Source organism: Marmota flaviventris, chromosome 2 (genome assembly GCF_047511675.1).
Source record: "Marmota flaviventris isolate mMarFla1 chromosome 2, mMarFla1.hap1, whole genome shotgun sequence".
NCBI lineage: Eukaryota > Metazoa > Chordata > Mammalia > Rodentia > Sciuridae > Marmota > Marmota flaviventris.
The window spans coordinates 72,845,439-72,867,041 of NC_092499.1; the positions used below are offsets into that span (position 1 = coordinate 72,845,439).

At 38.0% G+C, this 21,603-nt stretch overlaps 1 protein-coding gene across 2 annotated transcripts in view; it reads left to right on the forward strand.

Annotated features, from left to right (window-relative positions):
- Positions 1-21,603, forward strand: part of Rtn1 (reticulon 1) — a 214,965-nt gene that overhangs the window by 86,072 nt on the left and 107,290 nt on the right. The window contains exon 2 of one of the 2 annotated variants that reach the window (XM_027929616.2): positions 20,760-21,530. The exons of the other annotated variant lie outside the window; for it this stretch is intronic. Coding sequence (XP_027785417.2) covers positions 20,760-21,530 — 771 coding nt within the window. The remainder of the gene's footprint in view (positions 1-20,759; positions 21,531-21,603) is intronic. 2 annotated transcript variants of the gene reach the window in all.

A 21,603-nucleotide genomic window follows, 5' to 3' on the forward strand; every position in this document is an offset into this window, starting at 1 on the left:
TATCAATGCACCAAAACATCAGCTTCCCTGGGAAACTCCTCCACATCTCACAAGTCAGACAGGAACCACCTTCCCCTCCATCCCCACAGCACTCTCTCTATCCTTGTGTCTTCTGTTCATCACCTTTTGTCACAGAGGTCACCAATAACTGTAAACTCCCGGAGGACAGGGGGCTGACTTTCTTCTTTACCTTGGAGTCATGATGTGCTTGTTAATGCAGGGTTCATCACAGATTCTGTGACCACACGAAGAATCCAAGTGGCTCTTTCCCTTGGACCAGCCACAAGGCACCTAGGCCTTCAGTGTTGCCAAGGATTGTGCACATTTCTGTTTGATAAAGTCAAAGAATAATAACACTTTTAATCTTAACTCTTTTTCAGTTTAATCTTGATGAAAAACAAAATCTGCTTGACAATTCTTACAAGACTGCATTTCAGCATTCTTCTATCTCAAATTATTCTACCATAGGACCAGTTCTGCAAGGAGCCAAGTCCTGCTCCTTCAGGTTGCCAGCACAGTTCTCATCAATTATTCTAGAATTCTAGAGGCAAAAGCACTCAGCATGGGGGAAAGTTCCATGCAATGTGTTTCATTTCTATGGAGACTTAGTAGAATTTTTTCATACTCATGTTTGTATTACATGGCAAGTGCTTTTAAGCATCAGAAATACTTGCTGTGGATCGATGCTGACTTTATCCAGGTGCCCAATTAAAAAAAAAACATTTTCTCAAAGTGCATTTGATAATAGTGTTTTGAAAAACACCTTAAATAGAGATTGCAGTGCAGAATGACATAACCTCACGTAAAAGACTTTCTTGCTACCACTATTTTCATTTAACATTTATAGATAGCCTAGAGAAAACTTTCCTTCTATTTAGTAGTGAACACTTACAAAAAAGCAGTATAACATAATAGTTTTAAAAGTAATTGCTTTAGAATTCAATAACCATTCTTCAAATTCCTCTTTGCCTACTTCTAAGAAGAATCATGCACCTCAGTTTGATCCAAACTCCCAGTTTTAGCACTGAAAACACTATATTCTGGAAAACTGAGATAATTGATCCTGAGTGAACTGAGATTATTGGTCATTCTAGAAAGGTAACACTTTGTTCATGTCACTTGTTTTCTCTAATTCTTGCCTATAAACGGGAATGACAGCAGCATGTACAACATGGGGTTATTATGGAACTTAAATGAGTTATTGCAGCTATTGGCAGAGAGCTTAAGCACATAGGAAAGTTAAATCAGTCCCGCTATTTTCATTCTTATTATTGGTTGGTGTAATTTTTTTTAAAGAATGAGACACATGAAATTAAGTGAAGGGAGTAGAACCATATTAGCATGTAGTGACAGTGCTCACTCAGGACCCTCATACAGTCATCCCATAACTACCTCCTCTTATTCCATCTTTAAGTCATGGATAGTTTGAAATTGGAGTAGGTAATGAAGGTTCAGGGCTGTTCAGCCTTCTAAACATAATCCAGAACTCTGTGGTATCAATAGACCAGGTAAAAGGCCGTGGTGCATCCAACATTCTAGGGGCAGGGCCACAACTTGGTTACCTCTGGTCGTCTGGCCCAAGTGAGGACATATATTCTGATTTGAGCCACTGGACCATAACTATATTTTGAAAAAGTTGTTTTAAAATATACAAATTCTCGGAGGGTCTATCCTGATGTTGCCAAAGGAAAATCTGTATCCAGATAAGGTCATTCATGAGAAAAAAAAATGTTTTTTGAGCATTTGATGTTAGACCTAGCAAACTTGGTGATTCAATAAAATGTATTGAACTCTTCCTAAATGTTAGGCATGCTGCTAGGGATTCAAAGATAATAGGACCATTCTTGCTCTCAAATATCTCCTAGCATAAAGTGACCATAATGCAAGGCAGACAGCTAGCTGTTCAGTAAGCTAGCTGTTAACTGATGTATAGAGCTGTTCACATAAAGGCAAAACCATGGAGAAAGGTCACATATTCCATTAATGAGTCTATCCCAGGATTTTCACCCGGGTGGATACATCTGCACCCTAGCGCATAGCAAGAGTAAGAAGAACAAAGCAATCAAAGCATGAAGAGGGAGAAAGACCTAAAAGAGGTACCATAGGGAAACCAAAAAGTTATCTATGGCCTTTTCTTATCTCTTAGGCCTCAACTTAAATGTCACCTCTGTAGAGAGGCCTGAGTATCTTAAGTAATCTACTCCTCCCTACTCACTACATGTTATTCTTTTTTTAAACATTTATTTTTTTTAGAAGTAGTTGGAAACAATACCTTTATTATTATTATTTTTTATATGTGGTGCTGAGTATCAAACCCAGAGCCTTGCACATGCTAGATGAACACTCTACCGCTGAGCCATAATCCCAGCCCTGCATTTTATTCTTTGTCTCATCCACTTGTTTCCTTCCGAACACTTATAATTGTCAATTATTTTATTTGTCTGCTGGGTTGGTTAGAATATAGGCTAAACTGCTATAATAAGGAGATATGAAATTAGAGTGACTCAGGAAAGTTAGAAGTGTCTCCTTTATTTATCAGTACATAAGTAGTGTGTGGTCAGGAAGTGTCTGTCCCATGAAGTCATCCAAAGCCCCAGATCCCTATTGCCTTCATCCATGTTGTTAAAGCTCACTCAACAAGACCATCTTCATGGTGTAGCTCATCAGAAGGGCAAAGAAAGAAGGGAGAGCAACTAGTTTCTTCTTTAAGGATGTGATCCAGAAGCAACACAGATCCTCTGTTCACATCTCAGGTATGTGTCCACTCCTAGGGGAAGGTTTAGAAGTATAGCCTTTAGCTGGGTGGCCATAAGCTCAAATTCCTTGGCAGGGGTTGGGGAAGGAGATGTTGCAAAAGGAAATTAAAGTTAGCAGTCTCTACCATGCCTGCATAGTTGTGTTTCTGTTTGTTTCTTATTTGATTTTGTCTCCCATGATTCAGAGACTATCTCATTCACTGTTATATCCCCCAGAAACTGGAATGGATACCTAGAACATAGCAGGTACTCAGTGCCTATCAAGATGATAGATGAATAAAATGAAATAACTAAATACTGAAAATTATCAAGTGTTTCATCTCATTATTAAGTCTAGGCCTATCTTCATGTTTTCATGGTATTATCAAATTCCTATATTAGAATTTCTATTTATTTATGTGTTGGCATGACAGAGAATTCAAGTACATAGCAGAATGACTTGCCCATAGCAAGTGTTCAAAAAGTACTATTGCCTTTTATTTCTTCTGGTTGGGCAGAAAAGATTCATACATAGGATATAAAAATACATAAATAAATAAATAGAAATTCTAATATAGGAATTTGATAATACCATTCAGAAAATAAAACTGAAGACTGGAGCATTTTTAGTTAAAGAATTCTCTAAAACAAAATTTAAATTCATTAAAAAAAAATCAGGTCTCTCTGTGGTCATCTGACATAAAAACCAGTAGAAACCAGGCAACTGGATCACTCTGTTTTAATTCTTTCTTCCCCAAAATATAAAAACATCCATCTTACCAACTTCCAGAGAGAGAAAATAATGTGTTAAATAATATATGTGAGTTTGGGACAAAAATAATAAAAACAAAGATAAAACAGTAGATATACATTGACTCTAGCCTCACTGCACATACTTAGGAAAAGAAAAATTGATTCTCTTCTTTCTAATTGCTCTTTTCAAGAAAGATTTATTTTGAAAACCACTGTGTGTTGAGGAATAGATTAAATTTCAGCTGATTGTTAACCGAATTAAAAAAAAAAATACTTGCTTGTGGCCCTGCCTGTTCATTCAGTCCTTGACTAGGACAAAGTACAATCTTTAGCAGCCATTATTATAGGACTTACAGACTAGAGAACAGGATTATAGAACATCAGAGGAAATAATGTCCTGCAGATTATTTTTAGGAGTTTTTAAAACTATGAGAATTTAATGCTCATACTGAATTATTGACATAGTAATTGGTTGCTGGTTTCTTTCCAGGACACATTTTGTTTTTGCTTCTCCTTGCATTTTATGAAATCTTAAGAACAAAGGAATAGAGTATCCTTTGCAAGATCTTGTTTTTTTTCATGGTTTTACCCAGGCTATTTTAACTATTCTCACCTGGCTTATTTAACAACTTCTATCTTGCCCTAAATGTGAAAGGTTCATTTTAGATTCTTCAGAAAGAGTGACTGTAAGATGATGTGCAAGTTTAGATGGAATACAGAGAAATTCAAATCACTATCTGCATGTGTTTTCCTGAACATCACAACATCAACACCCTGTCCTTGCAAATTCATTCCCTATACTTCCGTCTATATAAATCTTTCACATCCTTCAAGATTGAGCCCAGATCTCTTCAATTCTGCAAAACCTTCCTAACCAGGCACTTCAGTAGTAAAAGGACTTTCTGTTGAACCCTTCTCCAGCCTCTTTGAGAGTTAACCCATCTGTGGAGCTTGGAGCTCCAAGCTATATTTAATGCAAGTCATGATGGATGGCCTCTATTTGCTCATAGCATTTTCTGGAACCACTATTTCTCTGAATCTCTGCATTGTTAAATCCTGCTCCTCCTTTGCTATATTTTTTCCTAGTTCTTCCAGTTTGACATATAGGCTCAACACAAAGAAGAACATTTTACTAAGCCATTTAAAAATACTGCCTAGTAAAGTAAAAAGATATTTTAAAAAATATTTACATCTCTGAGCCTCAGTAATCTCATCAGAAAGTCACATACTCCAAGAATGTTCATTATATGGTTATTTATACTGACAGAAAAACTGGCTGCAACATAGATGTCCAACAGAAGGGGAATGCTTAAATAAATTTTAAAGCATTATTTTTGTAAAAAGCTGACTTTTACAAATATAAGGTAAACCTCTAAATATCTAAATGGAAGTATGATCCTAGATAATGTAGCAAGTAAGAAGCAAAATTTGAAGACAATGATCGCTTTCACATAGAAAATAATACAATGTTTATAGCTCCCCAAATATTGTGTTGTTATTTATGAGGAATGAGGTTAGGGATGCTTTTTAACTTATGTACTTTTATTTTTATAAGTTTATAGCAATCACTGTAATTTAAAAAAAAAATCTGCAAATTTATTTGACACAATCCCCAAACCCGAATATACCATTAGATGGAATTATTAGATTAATTATTTGAATCACTTTTAAACTCTAAAATAATCATTGGATCCTTGTTTCCTACCACTTTTCTAATACTCTCACACTGACTCCATAATCCTGACAACTTTTTGGGTTCCCATTACTTCCCAAGATCTCTCCTTGGAGTCCAGATTCCTTCATACCTGTTACAGTTTCACCTTTAACTTTGCTATTAATTCTGCCCTTCGAATGACATCCTGCCACTCATCTCTGCCTATCTACAATCATACATGTTTTCAAAGCTACAGTGTAAATCTTAACTTTCCTCACAATAGTAACCCTTCTCCAAATTCCTAAAAACACATGGTATTTTTATTGATCGTCATGTAGGTTACACTATGAGAATGCAATTTTGTAATCACATGCTTAAAAATATGCAGTTAATTGAAAGTTTGCATTAATGTCAGAAATTGTGTGTGTTTTAAACTTGTTGCTTATTATTTATTGCACTTTTTTATTCTTATGGATAAAAGAAAAGAAATGGGAAGAAAAGAAATCTTGATGTAGTCTCTTGACTAAGCACTCAGAGTCACTTGGATCAATATTTCCAAACTCTGACACAACAACAGATGAGTTATTGCCCTGCTGGAGACACATGGTTTATCTTGACTCAGAGATGAGATAGCTCAGAGGAACAAAATGAATGATGTTGTTGGTAAAGGACATTAATCTTTCTTGTCACTTTCCTTGATTAGGATAGCTACCTCTAGGACCCATTTTCTGTACACTTCATAGAATGAATTTTCTATATATATTTTGATTTTGAGTGCATGTAAATGAGTGTGTGTATGTTTGTCAAAGTCAAAGAGTTTGTCTTGGAGTCTACCAAAGATTATTGAATTCTAGATTTATGCTAAGTTGTCCCAAGACGTCATTTGCCTGTTTCTTCTTTTATGACCTTTTTTTTCCAATATGAAATATTCCATGTTTGAAACTGAGAAATATTCAAAATCCAAAATTAAATTTGGAAATATCTCATGACTAGCAGAACATGTGAGTTAGATTTAGAAAACTGGAGGAAGAAGGCACATACTGTATAAAAGCAAAATGTTAATTAATAATAATTATATTTAAAAATAAATTTATCTCCTGTGCACAGGTACCTCAAAAAGGTGGTCAGCCTAAGAGTTTTTGAAATTCATTGTGAAATACTCTCAGAAAAATACAAGTCCTGTGCACACACTTTCTTGTCACAACCACTTAATTTTTAAGAACATATACTACTTCCTGAGTCAACTTTGTACCAAGATGATTTTTCTGCCATGTCTGTCTGTGTTCCTGATGGCAAGTTCCTTAACCTCTCTAAACTCCAGTTTCTTCATCAATGGATGGAAATGATTTTTAAGACCATGCCTCATAAACAGGTGATAGGTGAAATGAGATAATTCATTTAATGATCTCATTGAGCACATACTACACATGTGTTTTAGGTGTTGGCTACTGTTATCTTCCCTTTTTGAGTAAGAAAACTGGGGTTTCCTGAGAGTTTAATGATTTATTGAAGATGATTAATTTGATGGTGATGGACCTCAATCCAAGTTTTCTGACACCTGTGACTTTTCTACAACAGGATGCTATAACCCCAAACAGACCATACCTCACACCATGCCACATCCTTCTGTACCGTGGTACATGCTCTTCATGCCACAACATGGCATGCCATACCACACCACATCCCACATCCCACCCTGTCACCTGTCATGTCATCATCCTGACAGCATTGTCCCTCATCATTCTCATTTGTCTTCTATGTGCCTCTCCAAACATGCAAATTAATATTACATTATTTTAGATCCCAGAGACCTATCTTGAATTCTCAACACTGGCACAAAATGCAAGACTTTCAGTAGAGGATGCAGGCCTCCAGCACAGGTCTGTGTCCACTGAAATGAAGGCACTTTGGAGGGGGGTGTCAAGACATGATGTGGACTGGTAGCAGTGCCATAGGGGATGTCCCTGTGCTACATGTTTCCTCTCATTCTAGTGAGAGACTGCAACTCCAGCTACAGCTTGTTCTTGTGGACTATTCCAGACTGAGGTAAATACACTTTGTAGGGACTTCTTCAATCTGTTCTAAATTATAGATGCAGGTCTTAGATAATATCATGAAAATTCTTTGCTTCTGACTTTAATATCTTTCAAACTTATGCAGTACATAAGAGAACATTTTTTTAATTACACAGTTATTTAAAACAACAAAACAACTTGTGTACCTATATATTTTATTTGGTCACAAATGCAACATGAACTATCAGTGTAGGGTGGTGAGAAGAAAAATAGGAAATTCAAATCAAAGGAATCAAAACTAGAGAAAAAATAGTCTGACTGCCTTTCCATATCATTCTCAGAGTATACTCAGGTCCAGGTGAGATTTAAGAGACAATGACAAACTGGAGCACATCTCCTGGATGTTGCTAATATGATGTACCTAGAAGCACATTTATAGATTTATTCCATGCATCTAGCAAAATCCTATGTGCCAGGTAGAGTGCTTAGCACCAGGTAAGGAGTGAAGCACAGGTACAGTTCAGTTTTCTGTTTGTTCACAGGGTGAGGAAAACAACACATGAAAAAGAGGATGAAGAAGGTTGAACCTGAGTCATGAGAACCTAGGAGGGGCATACCCATCTTTAGATCCTGGAAGCTCTGCCATGTGGAAGAAGAATGCTGAGCTAGGGGTTCCCTGTAGCTTATGCAACACTGGTGTTGTCATCCCATATTGTTTTCTTTTTCTTTTTTTTTTTTTTAAGAGAGAGTGAGAGACAGAGAGAGAGAGAGATAGTGAGAGAGAATTTTTTTTTTAATATTTATTTTTTAGTTTTCGGCGGGCACAACATCTTTGTTTGTATGTGGTGCTGAGGATCGAACCCGGGCCACACGCATGCCAGGTGAGCGCGCTACCGCTTGAGCCACATCCCCAGCCCCCCATATTGTTTTCTTTTTCTTTTAAGTGAAGTTAAATTTTAAAGAGTAATACATTCATTTTGGTTAAAAAAGGCGGGGGGCATTTTAAACAAATACCCAATAAAAATCTCCCTTCTATTTTTGTGGTGCATAACAGTTACACATAATAGTGGGATTCATTTTGACCCATTCACAAATGCGTAGAACAGCTTGCTCCATTTTAATCCCCAGTCCTTCCTCTTTCCCTTACCTCCTCCTTCCCTGCTGATCCCTTCCTCTACTCTATTGGTCTTCTTTCTATTTATTTTTTAAATTGGTACTCTATAGTTATATGTAATATTGGACTGCATTGTGATATATTCATACATTCTTCCCCTTTGTCTCCCTTCCTACCCACTTGGTCCCCGCTTCTTACCTTCCCTCTATTTGTTATTCTCTACCCTGCCCCACTCTCTATGGTTAATAATTAGCTTCTTGTGTATTCTCTCAGTGTTTCTTTATGCAGATATAAATGCATCTGAACATATATTCTCATTCTCCCTTTTCTTACGTGAGAATTAGCATTCTTTATATTTATACATTATAGTCACATATTAATATATTAATATATTCATATATTATTTATATACTTACATAGGTTTATATCTCTATGTTCAGAATCTTACTTTTTCACTTAATATCTATCTAGACCCTTCCCATATCAGTGCATGAAGACTGTCTTCATTCTTTTTTACAGTTACGCAGTAGTCTGTGTGTAGAAATACGTAGTTATTTAGCCAAGACTTGATGATGTATATTTGAGTTGATTCCAAATTTTGTTATTTCAAACTATGCTGCACCAAATAACCTTTTTCATATTCATTTTGTACATGCACAGGTATGTCTATAGAATAATTCCTATAAGTGAGGTTGCTGATTCAAGAGTAAATATTTTTGTAAATATATATTTGTAAATATATATTCCTGGAAGGAATTGCCAAAATGCCTTCCATAGTGGTTATACCAATTACATTCCTCCTATCCTCTTCCCAGTTTGAAAATGTCTGTCTCTCCTTAGCCTCATCAAAGAATGTATTGCCAAACTTAAATTTTTTTCCCAATGTGATAAAGGAGAAATGCTATTTCAGGATCTTTTTAATTTGAATCTTGTATCACAAGGCCTTTATATTGCTTTTTCTATACAACATGCTGATTTACATCTTCCATCCATTTTTTTTAAAAAAAAACATGGATTAAAAAAGTTTTTTCTTCTTGATTTCCAAGTGCTCCTTGTATATTGGAAAGATTAGTCCTTATGTGCTGTATTGCTTCTAATTATTTGTTGAATATCTGCTTCTACTAATAGATTTTAAAGACAAATCTGGGATGGAAGCCTAGAAGCTTTGAAGCTTTCACTCTTGCAGATAGCTTGATTATTAACAGGTGAAAGTGCAGCATAAAGACATTAGGTAATCTGCCTGAGGTCACATAGTTAGGAATTGGTAGAGTCAGTATTCAAAGCCATGCATTTTTTTCCAAGGCATAGACTGTTAACCACAACACATAGAAGTGGGTATTCAGAGCAAGTTGAGAGATAATGTTAATGAAAGTACCCAAACTGAGGTTGGCAGATGACTGGTCCCAAATCTGTGGATATGATCCTAGGGATGCCAGAGGGTTATGTTACATGACCTCAAAGAACCCTTCGAGTCCTTTTGTATTTTGTTCTGATAATACCAGACCTGACCAGAAAGGTGAAACAGGAAATATGTTGTGTCACATAGGGTTTCACTGATTCTACTATGACCTTCCAACGGTTACTGTTACCCACCCAGTGTCACTGCCAGGGCAGCTAGGGGTCCCAAACTACCAGTTATAAATAATGGCTTTGTAGTAACTTTTGTACCACACTAGGTTAGGAAACCTTTGTATATTGTAGACATAGCCTTTATTTTGGTGCTTTGCATAAGCAAGCATTCAGCAAATTTTTCTTCTTAAATAAATACACGACTGGCAGTGAAATTTATTCTAAAGTTCTTGAATGTGACCAAATCAGTTGGTTACATGGAAGTGATCACTCAGTCAGTAATTGCTGAGCTTGTGCAGGGTACAAAGCACAGTGCACGGTGCTAGAAATGCCAGGATATGAAGACATAGAAGACGATGGTTCTCAACAAGTATATGGAAGAAGATAACTGACAGCAAAGGCCAAAAAGCCAGTGACCCAATGGCCAATTAATGCCCACAGCCTTTGGGATAGAGACAAGAAAGGAAGCATTAGAAATGGGATAACAGGGGCAAACTAGGGGAGGTAGGAGTTCACTGAGGAGAAGCCAAAGAGCCTTTCAGCTGAGGGAAGGGCTCGAGCAAAGGCACAGGAGTTGGAAATCTCCTAGTGTACTTGTTGCCTTTCTTGAGAAGTCTCAGAAATAAAGCCATCAAGGCAGGCTAGGACCCTGTGAAAGGAGATCCTGAATTCTAATCCTGATGGTGAGCAAAGATGGCCATCAAAAGTTTAGAGTGGAGAAGTGACATGGTGACAGTTGTGTTTTAGAAAGATGAATATGTCGGCCATGTACAGGGCCATGCAGAGTGGGAAGAGGTGAGGCTGAAAGCCAGAGACACTTAGGAAGCTATCCAAACAATCCCAGTGGAAGGTGGCAAGGGTCTAGCTGCAGAGGTAGCGATGGGATGGGAGAGTAAGGAGAAAGGTCATATGAAAAGAATTATGGGTGATCATAACTACAAGACATTTTGAAAAATGCAAAACTGTGGACACAGTAAAAATACAAAGATCCCCAGGGGTTTCAGTAAAGGCAGTGATGAATAGGTGAAGCCCAGAAAACTTTTAGGGCAGTAAAAATACTTGTATGATACCATAATGTTGGCTGCATATCCTTCCACATTTGTCCTAACCCTAGAATGTACAATACCAAGAGATAATCCTAATGTAAACTATAGATATGGGGTGCTAATGATGTGTCAATGTAGTATTAATCAGTTGTAACCAATGTACCACTCTGGACATTGAGAGTTGGGGTGGGGGCAGCTGTGCTGTGTCTTGTTCAGCCCAGGGTTCTCTAACAAGAGACTATAAGCAGGCGGCTTATAAGCAGTGAACATTCTTTCTCACAGCTGCAGAAGCTGGTAAGTCCAACAATCAAGGCATTGGCAGATCTGGTTTCTGGTGAGAGCCCACTTTCTGGTTCATAGATGGCATCTCTTCTCTGTCTTTACAAGGGAGAAGAGGTGAACAAACTCCCTTGGATCATTTTTGTAAGGACATGAATCCCACTCCTGAGGGCTTCTTCCTCATGATTTAATCACCTCCCAAAGGCCCCACCTCCTAGTACTATTACCTTGGGAGTTATAATTTTGACATATTAATTGGGGTGGGGGATGGGGGATACAAACAGTCAGACTTGCATACGGCAAGGAGCATATGAGATCTGTACCTTCCTTTAAATTTTGCTGTGAACCTAAATCTACTCTAAAAATTTTAGGTCTATAAATAAAGAGGAATTATGGGGAATAGCTAGATAATTCTATGTGGGGAATGGAAAAAAAGCACTATTATTGGGCAAATTTATAATGCATTTTTTTGCTACTATTCATCTTATTTGTAATATTGAGGAAATGTGAATAAGAAAGTTATTTTTCTCTTTTGAAATCAAAAACCAAAATTCTGTCACCAAATGACCAATAGAAAGATGTTCAGGGACAACCTTCTTTTTGTTCCAAATGTAACTCTTTGCACGGTACAGGCAACTTAGTGGTCTTTCTATATAGAAAACATGAAGAGTAGAATGCATCTCAATTAGGTGGGTGAGTTAGAAGATAGTGGTGAAGGTTACATAACTCTGAATATATAAAAACTGCCAAATTGTATACTTTAAAAGAGTAAATTTATGCTATATGAATCATATATCACCAAAGCTGTTATTTAAAAAAGCAATGGAAAATCTATGTAGGGCTTCAAGGAACTTTTCGTAAGATCTAAGTAAATTATAAATAAATATTCACCTTCATTCTTCCTCACAACAAAGATTATTCCCTAAAGAAAGGCATAGAATCACATTTCCATGTTTAGACAGCAGGAAAACAACAACAAAATAGTGAAACAAAAACTGACATCAAAACAGCTACCCTCCCAGGCCCAGCAGAACTTCCACTCTCATCTCCTCTCAACCTCTGTGGCTTCCTGCTTTCCAAGGTGCTTCTGGGAACTCTATAGACCTCAACCGCAGTCCTTCTGCTAGGGCTGGTTAATCCCCTTACAGAATTTTTTTTTTTTTTTTTTGCTGAACGGATATCTTCCTAGGCAACACAAACCCTGGATCTTTGTAGGAGAAAAACAAAACAACCAAAACATTTTGATGAATCATTTTTATGAAACATGAATTTCGCAATCCCCAAAGCAAAATCTACTATTTTGACAGTCAACCTTTAAATAAGGCAGAGTCAGGGAAAGAAGAGTGGTCATTCGTGTTCTTAAACCCCCAAGCATGTCTTGTGCTTGAGTCTTTTGCTAGAGAATGCAGACTCATTTTTTAAAATGTTATTCTGTTCACTGATCACAGAGATGAAACTGGTAAATAATGGATGTACCTGGATTTCTCAGTGCCCATTTGTCATGCTAAACCACAGGACACTTAATTTCAGAAAGAGAATGTTCCTTAGATGACATAGAGGCCCTTGGAACCTTGCTGGCGTATCCATCCCTCACAGCAGAGTCTGTTGACAAGTGTGTCGCAGCCTCCGTACTCTGAGCCTGCTAATTGTGTAGCACTCAGGAAAGATGAGTAGGAGTGCTCAGGGAACAAGCCTTCAGCCTCACTTCTGTGCAGGCTACCACCATCCATCACATGGGCAGCCTGAGGGCAAAGGATCGAGGAAGGTGAATGCAGACACAATTCTGGTCACCGATTCCAGCTTTCAATTTTGAATTTTGCATTTACCTCTCTTCTTACTGTTATTATAGTTTTTTTTTTTAAATATGTTCACCCCATTTTTAAAACATTTCTCAATATAACAAGAATAATGTCCTCAATATGACAAGAATAGTGTCCTCTATGCCACATATACTCTATACAGTATATGGAACTTTTTACTTTTATAATTTTAGAAAGCAGAGGTAGAAACAATTCAACCACTGTATCCAGAAAACCTTTTGGTATGATCAGTCTGTTTTCTGGCATTCTCTGTTTCTATTTCAGAGCAGTAAGAGAGGATTCACTGAGTTATGGAAGTATGGTGGTAAGCCACAGGCCCCTCGTGTCGACCCTAGTGAGTGAGAATGGGCTGCATCCACGAGAGAGAGAGGAAGCTCATCCCTGGGCACTGGACACTGCCACTCCTTTTCTATTGTCTTGATAAATTTCAACTTTTCATGCTCAAGGCAGTCATTATCAAGTTTATGACAGGATCTATGTCAGTTGCATCACTCAAAAGTACTTAATGAACATACACCTGCCTGTGGCATTAGGCAGACAGCCGTGTTCTCGCACTCTGGGGACCTCCGAATCTAAGGCAAACTCCAGAGAGCAATGTGAGTGTGGGTCAGCTATCGTCAACTCCTTTGGCCCAAACTCGCCTGATAGTATGTCATTAAAGATGAAGAAACAAACTAATGGACAGATGGCAATATGTTGCAAATGATGTGTCCTTCCTTCAAAATAGAGATAATAATAAAATCAACAACTTTCATTTATTGAGCATGTGTCAGGCAGAGATTAAAGCATATTATCTCATGTAATCCTCATAATGATCCAATAATGTGGGAACTATTATTCTCCCCACGGTAAAGATGGATAAATTAAGGCTCTAAGATGTGGCTTTTACCCAGAATGTCACAATTGACTGTAGTAGACCCAGAATACAAGCTACCTAAGTAGGCTGCGAATTTGAATAGATTCCATTCATGTGAGAGAATCAGTGATAAGAACCAGGATTTTAGGATTGAAGCAAGTCATGTTTGTCATCCTGTTCCTCAGTACTGCCAGAGAATTAAAAATAGAGTAGAATAGAATACAATACCTACTCTTTATAACATTACTGAATTTGCCATCCATTTTTCTGATCTATGACACTGGTAGATACAAAACCTGATTTTATCAGCACATGTGATTTAATGCAATAGTTTCTGTTTATTTTCATCCTCTTCTGTTTAGCTTTTGACCAGAAATAGTGACCCATGAATCCTTCAATTTTTATTGTAAGTACTTCCCTGAAAGTTACTAAAAAATTGAAACTCAGAGGATTAGAGTCACTGTAAATGCATTCAGATAGCTGAATTTGCTCTGCCCTTCCTGTCTAGCCACCCCCTGAGAGGGCATCTGTGGGTCCCCGTGTTGATTCTTGATGCTTCCACATGAACCAGACTTCTAGATGGCCCGGGAGGCTACCAGAGAGAATGAGGAAATCAGATATGCAAAGTAATCCTTGGTTATATACATAGAGTAGTAATTTCTAGTCTAGATAAAGAATGCACATTTATTTTGTGACTTTGTATTTAACAATATACAATATTGGTTCCTACCTGGGGCAATTGGCTTATGCTCTCTGCCTCAGTTCCCACATCTGCCAGCTCCACAGGAAGCACTGACAAGAATTAATTGGCTTTCCTGAGCCTCCAGGCTCAGCTCTGCTTCTCAGTGCCAACAATCCCCACAGGATTCTGCTCTCGTGTAATTTACTGTCCAGAAGGACTTTCTGTTTATAAGGGTTCTATCTGCTAGGCACCATTATAATTCACATACATGTATATATTTTTTCAAATTTAGAAATTAGAATCTTGAGAATTGTTTAGGATATTTAGCTCAGTTTAAGAATATAGGACATGGCCACATTCAAAGCATTTGGATTATTCATTGTTTCTATGGTGATTCTAACATGGGCACATCTAAAATATGTGAAAAATATTAAAAGAATTATATGTGTGATTTACACAGGCTTAGGCCATAAACCTGAAAGAGACAATTCTGAATACCATAATCCCAAGAATTAAAATTCCAAAAGATCAAATCTCTGAAGTCTGAAATCCAGAAGGATCAAAAATCCCAAAAAGAAAATTCTGAAAACTATAATAAAGATTAGTGAAAATGTATGTATTTACATTTTAAAAGAGATTGACTTGAAAAGTAAATAAAAACATGACAGAACATTGCATAGTCCACTTTGTACAATAAAATAGACAATAATAACTCATGTTTTTTGCAAGTCAAAACACTCAGGTATACCAGTGACAGCATAAGAGTATAATATCTATGAGCAGACAAAGTTCTACACATAAAGAAATAAGTCAAAAAGCAAAATATATAAATGCATGTCACTATGGTTGGTGATTGTGTGCGCTCAGCTTTATAACTGTGGTTATCTGAGAAACTTGACAAGACAACCAAGTCTTTTTGAAGAGATTGATCAAAAACTACAATAGGCCACTATCACCATACAGCTGCCCAAAGAGATGAGATCTGGAGAAATTTAATTGTTCACAAATGCAAGTGAACAGAAATGACCTTCCTTCAGTTATTGAGAAGTTTCAACATTTTTATGTACATGCACAATGCTTAACACAAAGTCAGCATTGTGATAACGTGCTTTCAAGAAATAAAATTTTCAAGAAATACAAATTTATCCTTTAGTATAGGAAGTGATGTAAATCTGAAATACATAGGATTATAAATTGCAAAAAGCATGCCAACAATGTAAAATAATGGGGAGAAAAGAATAACGAAAGAGAATGAAAAACTATATTATAGGCATAGATTATAAGCAGTTGTCTGGCGGTAGTCCATAGCTTGGCCTACTTTTACAACCATTAGCTATATTTTGAAGTATTACATCATGATGAATAGCTGCTTTCTTTCTTTTAGGGCCATGACTCTTATCAGACAATGCATTCACATCCATTTTCTACATGGTAGACCTTGCCCCACCTAGTCCACTGAGACTCAGACACTAATCTCTAAAACTCTCTCACAGATATACCCCAAATCATGCTTCATCATCTTTTGGTATCAGGGCATCTCATAGGATACAGCTATTCTGTGTACATCTAAAAAGATGCCAGCCCCTTCCCCAGAACTCAGTCAAAACTTTCTACATTGCCTCTTTTATTCCATGAGAATTGTGATTTGGGGGATTTGGACTTTCAGGATTTCAACATTTGGGATTCTAGTCTTTTGAGATTGTGATTTTTTATATATATGTAACTTTAGACTGCAGGGATTTTGATCTTTTGAGTTTTCAACACTTGGGACTATGGTGTTTAGGATTGTGTCTTTTGGGATTGTGATTGGCACTAGCTTTGCTCAAATGACTGTTCCTCTTCCTCTAGCTGGCAGTATTTGTAGAGGGTGAAAGGGGTCCTTCGAATTTCGTAGTGGGCTTTCTGAGTGAGACAAAGCTGGCAATATAAACATTTCAGGGTTAGCAGTTCTTCCCAATTGTTGGTTCTAGTTATAGTCTCTTAAAAAATATAGATGCAATCAAGATTCTGGTCTCTCAGTTATTCTCTGAGGCATCATCTCAGGGAAAATTATATTGATTATGTTTTAGAGGAAAGGAAGAAGTAAGGAAGCTGTGTCAGACAGCGACATCCAATCAATACAAACATCATGGCAAGTTGAAAAGAACCTCTGTGGTTCTTACATCTAACTTTCCACAATACACTAGGTCCTGCCTGGACAGATTCTGACCTCTGTCTGAGGGTCATCCAGGATCAGAACACTCTTGTTCTCAGATGGAGCCCCTCTCTGTTGCCAATAACTCAATTCTTACCCTACTTCTCACATGCCACGTTAAAATGTGCTCTTTGTAACTTGCATTAATTAGTCCTACTTTGTACTCAGTAGCTGCTTACAATAAGTCTAGTGATTGATTGGTTGATTGATTGGCCATTCATTCATTTATTCATCTGGTATTGGACCTCTACTGTGTATAATATAGTATGCCGACATAAGCCTCAAACTCCAGGAGCTGAAAAATTTAGAAGATAACACGGACATATATGTCATATGTCATATAGGCCACATAAGCAGTATAAATTCAGTGCTATAAGAGTGAGGAAAGAGAAAAATAAGAGTCTGTCCCTAGAGGTATGGTCAGTGCTATGATCTGGGTATTTGTACCCCCTCCAAAATTTATGTGTTGAAATCTTCATCCTCAATGTGATGGTATTTGAAAGAGAAGACATTGGTGTGGTGATTAGGTCATAAGGTTTGTGCTTATATAAGAGATCATTCAGAGATCCCTCACTTCTTCCACCATGAGAGGTTACAGCAAAACCAGACAATGAATCTACCAGTACCTCAATCTTGGATTTCCCAGTCTCCAGAATAAATTTCTGTTGTTTATAAATTATCTAGTTTATGGTAATTTTGTTATAAGCAGCCCAAATGGATGAAGTAATTTCCTCATGGAGGAGGTGGCATTTAAAGATTATTATCTGTTTTTTCCTTTTCTTTTTATTTTTTGGGGGTACTGGGGATTGAACTCAGGGACACTTGACCACTGAGCCTCATCCCCAGCCCTATTTTGTATTTTATTTAGAGATAGGGTCTCACTGGGTTACTTAGTGCCTCGCTTTTGCTGAGGCTGTCTTTGAACTTGGGATCCTCCTGCCTCAGCCTCCTGAACTGCTGGGATTATAGGCAGGTGCCATTTTTAATGGCTTGAAGTTAAAGGGAGATTTGTATGTAGACACTGGAAGGATGAAGTGTCAGAGAAGTGGTGACTTGTTTATAACTGGAGCTTAATGTTTGAACTGGAGAGTGAAAAAAGGCTAGAAAATCTAGTCAAACAAGTGTGAGACTGTGAAGGGCTTTGTATGCCTGGAGTGGAGAGTAAGTAAGAGGAGCAGGGGAGGCTGCTCTTCAACACCAGGCTATAAAGTTGAAGGATTACCCAGTCAGACAGGGCAGAGTCCTAGTCTGGGTGCTGAACAAGAGACCTTTGTGTTGAGTGTAATAACTCTGGGGTCAGGAGACAATGGGCTGGAGGGATATTCAGCATGCCTGGTACAGGCGATAGTGTTCAGGAGCCCTATGGTGGCCCCTGCAATGGAAGCTTTTGATGGAATGCAATGGGACAGTTTGATGATGACAGTGGAGCATTCCCTTCTCACTTACCACACCTCCAGACTAATAATACCCTTGGACAAACTCCTTACTTGCAAATAATTGTGGCAGAGAATCTCAGGATGCAAATATCTGCAGTGAAATATCTCAGATTAATTTCCCTGCCTCCAGTGAGGTCTACCTGTAGGCTGAGTGATATAATGAAATAAATTTTAAGAATTCTATAGGGTAAAGGTGTGTGTACACTCATGGATGTAAATTTCATCACTTTTCTTTTGGTGGTCAATGTATGTTTGGGTAATATGGCCAATCATTGCTATTATTCCTTTTACGATTGAGTGATTTTTTTGTTTGTTTGTTTTGAGGCAGTCTTTTTTTGAGAAAGTGCTATTAGAAGCCTAACTGAAATGAACAGATTTGAACTGGTCTGTTGTTCACAAATCTGGCCATTTGGTGAATGAAGTGAGTGTTATTAGCAACTTGGGGGAACTTCTAACACGTCTTCTCACATAACTCTGATGTTCATGTTTAATTCTAAACTTCATAATTATTTTCTTCATTTTACAAATATTTACTGAGTTCCTACTATGTGCCAGGACTTGTTCTATTTGCCGGGTTACATTAGTGAGCAAAATAGTCAAATATTCCTGTCTTTATGGAGCATGCCTAGCAAGAAGGGAAAATTGATAAATAGTAGATAAAAGAGTTGGTTATACAATATATGAGAAGGAGATAAGTGATAAAAGGGGAAAAAAAGGAGAGAAGGGTAGAAGGGAACAGGATTCCCAGGGAGTAAGGAGTGCAGAGCAGGTTGTGATTTGAGGTACAGGATCTAATTCCTCTTCCTTAAGGAGGTGACATTGGAGCCAAGATTTAGAGATAAAGGAATCAGGTATTCGAGTATCTGGAGGAAGATAGTTCCAAGAAAGGAAAACAGCTAATGCCAAAATGCTGAGACAGAAGAGTGCAAGCAGGGGAAGAGGTTTTGTGTTATTCCATTCCCCATGGACCAAAAAAAAAAAAAAAAAAAAAAAAAAAAATGTTATTGCAAGAAGCTAGGGAAAGACAAAAGTTACATTTATTGTTCTTAATGCTAAAGCAAAATTACTTAGGGAAAAACAACTTTACAAACTTATTTAAGGAGGTGCAAAGCATTCCTAGAGATTTCCTGGCTTATTGGTTGGGTTTGAATCCTGATTCCACCACTTACTGCCCAGGACAGCTGAGTTCTTTAACCCTTTGTTTCTTAGCTTTCTCATCTAGAAGATGAAACTAACAATGTTGCCAACTTTCAAGGATTGAGTCAATGAATAGATGAGTCAAAATAAATGAAAAGCTTGAAATTACAACTGCTGTAGCAAGCACTCACATCTATTGGTCTTATTATGTTACTAATACTACTTTGATTATTTTTGTAGGAGTTGGTGCCTTAGTCTGGTTTATTCTCGAGTGTGTTTCAAGGGCTTTTATACTGTGGATCCTGTGTGTGCGTTGTATGTGTTTATGCATATGTGTGATGTGTTTGTACACAGGTGTTCAGAGTGTGAAATCTAATTTACATAATTGCTATAAATTATCACTAAATTGTTTTTAAAAAGAAGTAGGTAAAAATTCTACTGCTTACCACACAGTAAATCCTTAAAAAATGTTAGTTTTATACTCTGGCAGAATTTTATGACAATTCTAAACTTCATAATTATTTTCTTCATTTTACAAATATTTACTGAGTACCTACTATGTGCCAGGACTTGTTCTATTTGCCGGGTTACATTAGACGGAGATAGAGGGTAAACAATAGAGGGGTTTCTTTTTCTGTTCAATATTAATACTTTTTTTTTTTTTCTAAAATGATGGCAAGGTTAAAACATTCTCTAGACTCAAACTTGGAAATTTGTTTTGCCCTTAGCACCACCGGTGGAAGGAAGGAGAGCATTTGATTTAACTGGAAAGGAAGCATTTGGTAGTAGAGGAGTGAAGAAAGAGGAAAACTAAATGAGGGAGGAACCCGAAGAAATAAGGAAATACAGCATTGAGGTGATAACAACTTTGGGGTGAGGCCCAGAACTAGGAGACCCCTGAGGACCTTAAAAAATAAAATGGATGGAGCCCATCCAAAAGGAGCAGAAGTCCCCGAGAGGCAGGGCAGAGCCAAGGGTCTCCTGTGGCCCCTCCCAGCTCTTCAAGTCTCCAAGACTAGTCCTCAAGGAGAGGAGTGAGTACCCCCACAGCCTGGTGAAGCCCAAATCCCGAGTAGCCAACTACACTATTGTATTTCCAATTTACCTACATTTCCACCTCTACTTAAAGAGCCATTAAGACTTTAGCTGGGAAGAGGGTTTATTTTTTATTAAATTGTTACTGTGTGTTGAAGTAGTAGATGTTAAAAATCACTTTTCTAGTCCTCTGGAATCTGTTTCTGGACCTGGAAGCTTATATGAGTCATTGGGCTCTGCCCCTTAGAAAACACCAGAGATGTGGCCTATCAGGGAGACAAAGAAAATTAGTTTGCCGCCAGTGATCCAAGGGCACATTCTTGAGAAGAATGGATGCTGTTCCTCTGTGAGGCAGGGCTGGCTGGAGGGTTAGGCAGGAGTGAGATCTGAACTCAGGTACCCCACTCACAGTCTGTTGCTGTTTTGATTGACAGGCATGGCTGCTGTCTCCAGTGCCCTGGATTGGTCCTCAACAACACGGCAAGATGGGGAAGGAGCATGTTATACGTCTCTGATTTCTGACATCTCTTACGCACCCCAGGAGGATTCTACATATTTCACTGGAATTCTTCAGAAGGAAAATGGCCACATCTCCACTTCTGAGAACCCTGAGGAGTTGGGGACTCCTGGCGCCTCCTTACCAGATGTGCCTGGGATGGAGTCTCGTGGCTTATTCAGTTCGGATTCTGGAATAGAAATGACGCCTGCAGAGTCCACTGAAGTGAACAAGATCCTAGTCGACCCCCTGGACCAGATGAAAGCAGAAGCCTATAAATACATGGACATAACCAGGCCAGAGGAGGGGAAAGGTCAGGAGCAGCATCACCCCGAGTTAGAAGAAAAAGACTTGGATTTTAAGAACAAAGACACTGAAATCTCAACAGAACCAGAAGGGGTTCGTGGACCTGACAAACCAGCTCCTGTGGAGGGAAAAGTCATCAAGGACCACTTATTTGAAGAATCTACCTTTGCTCCTTACACAGATGATCTCTCAGAGGGGCAGCACAGTGCTCCTTTGATCACTGCCCCAGTCAAAATCACGCTGACGGAGATTGAAACTTCTTTCGCAGCTGTTACTCAAGAGAACTCTCCAGAGAAGCAAGATATCTGTCTGAAGCCAAGTCCTGACACAGTCCCCACTGTCACTGTCTCAGAGCCTGAAGATGACAGCCCAGGATCTGTCACTCCTCCATCTTCTGGAACAGGTAAACGTGCTGAGCTTCCCTGTCTTGGGAAATCTCAGCATATGGAGATCTAAATTCCTAAAAAAAAAAAAAA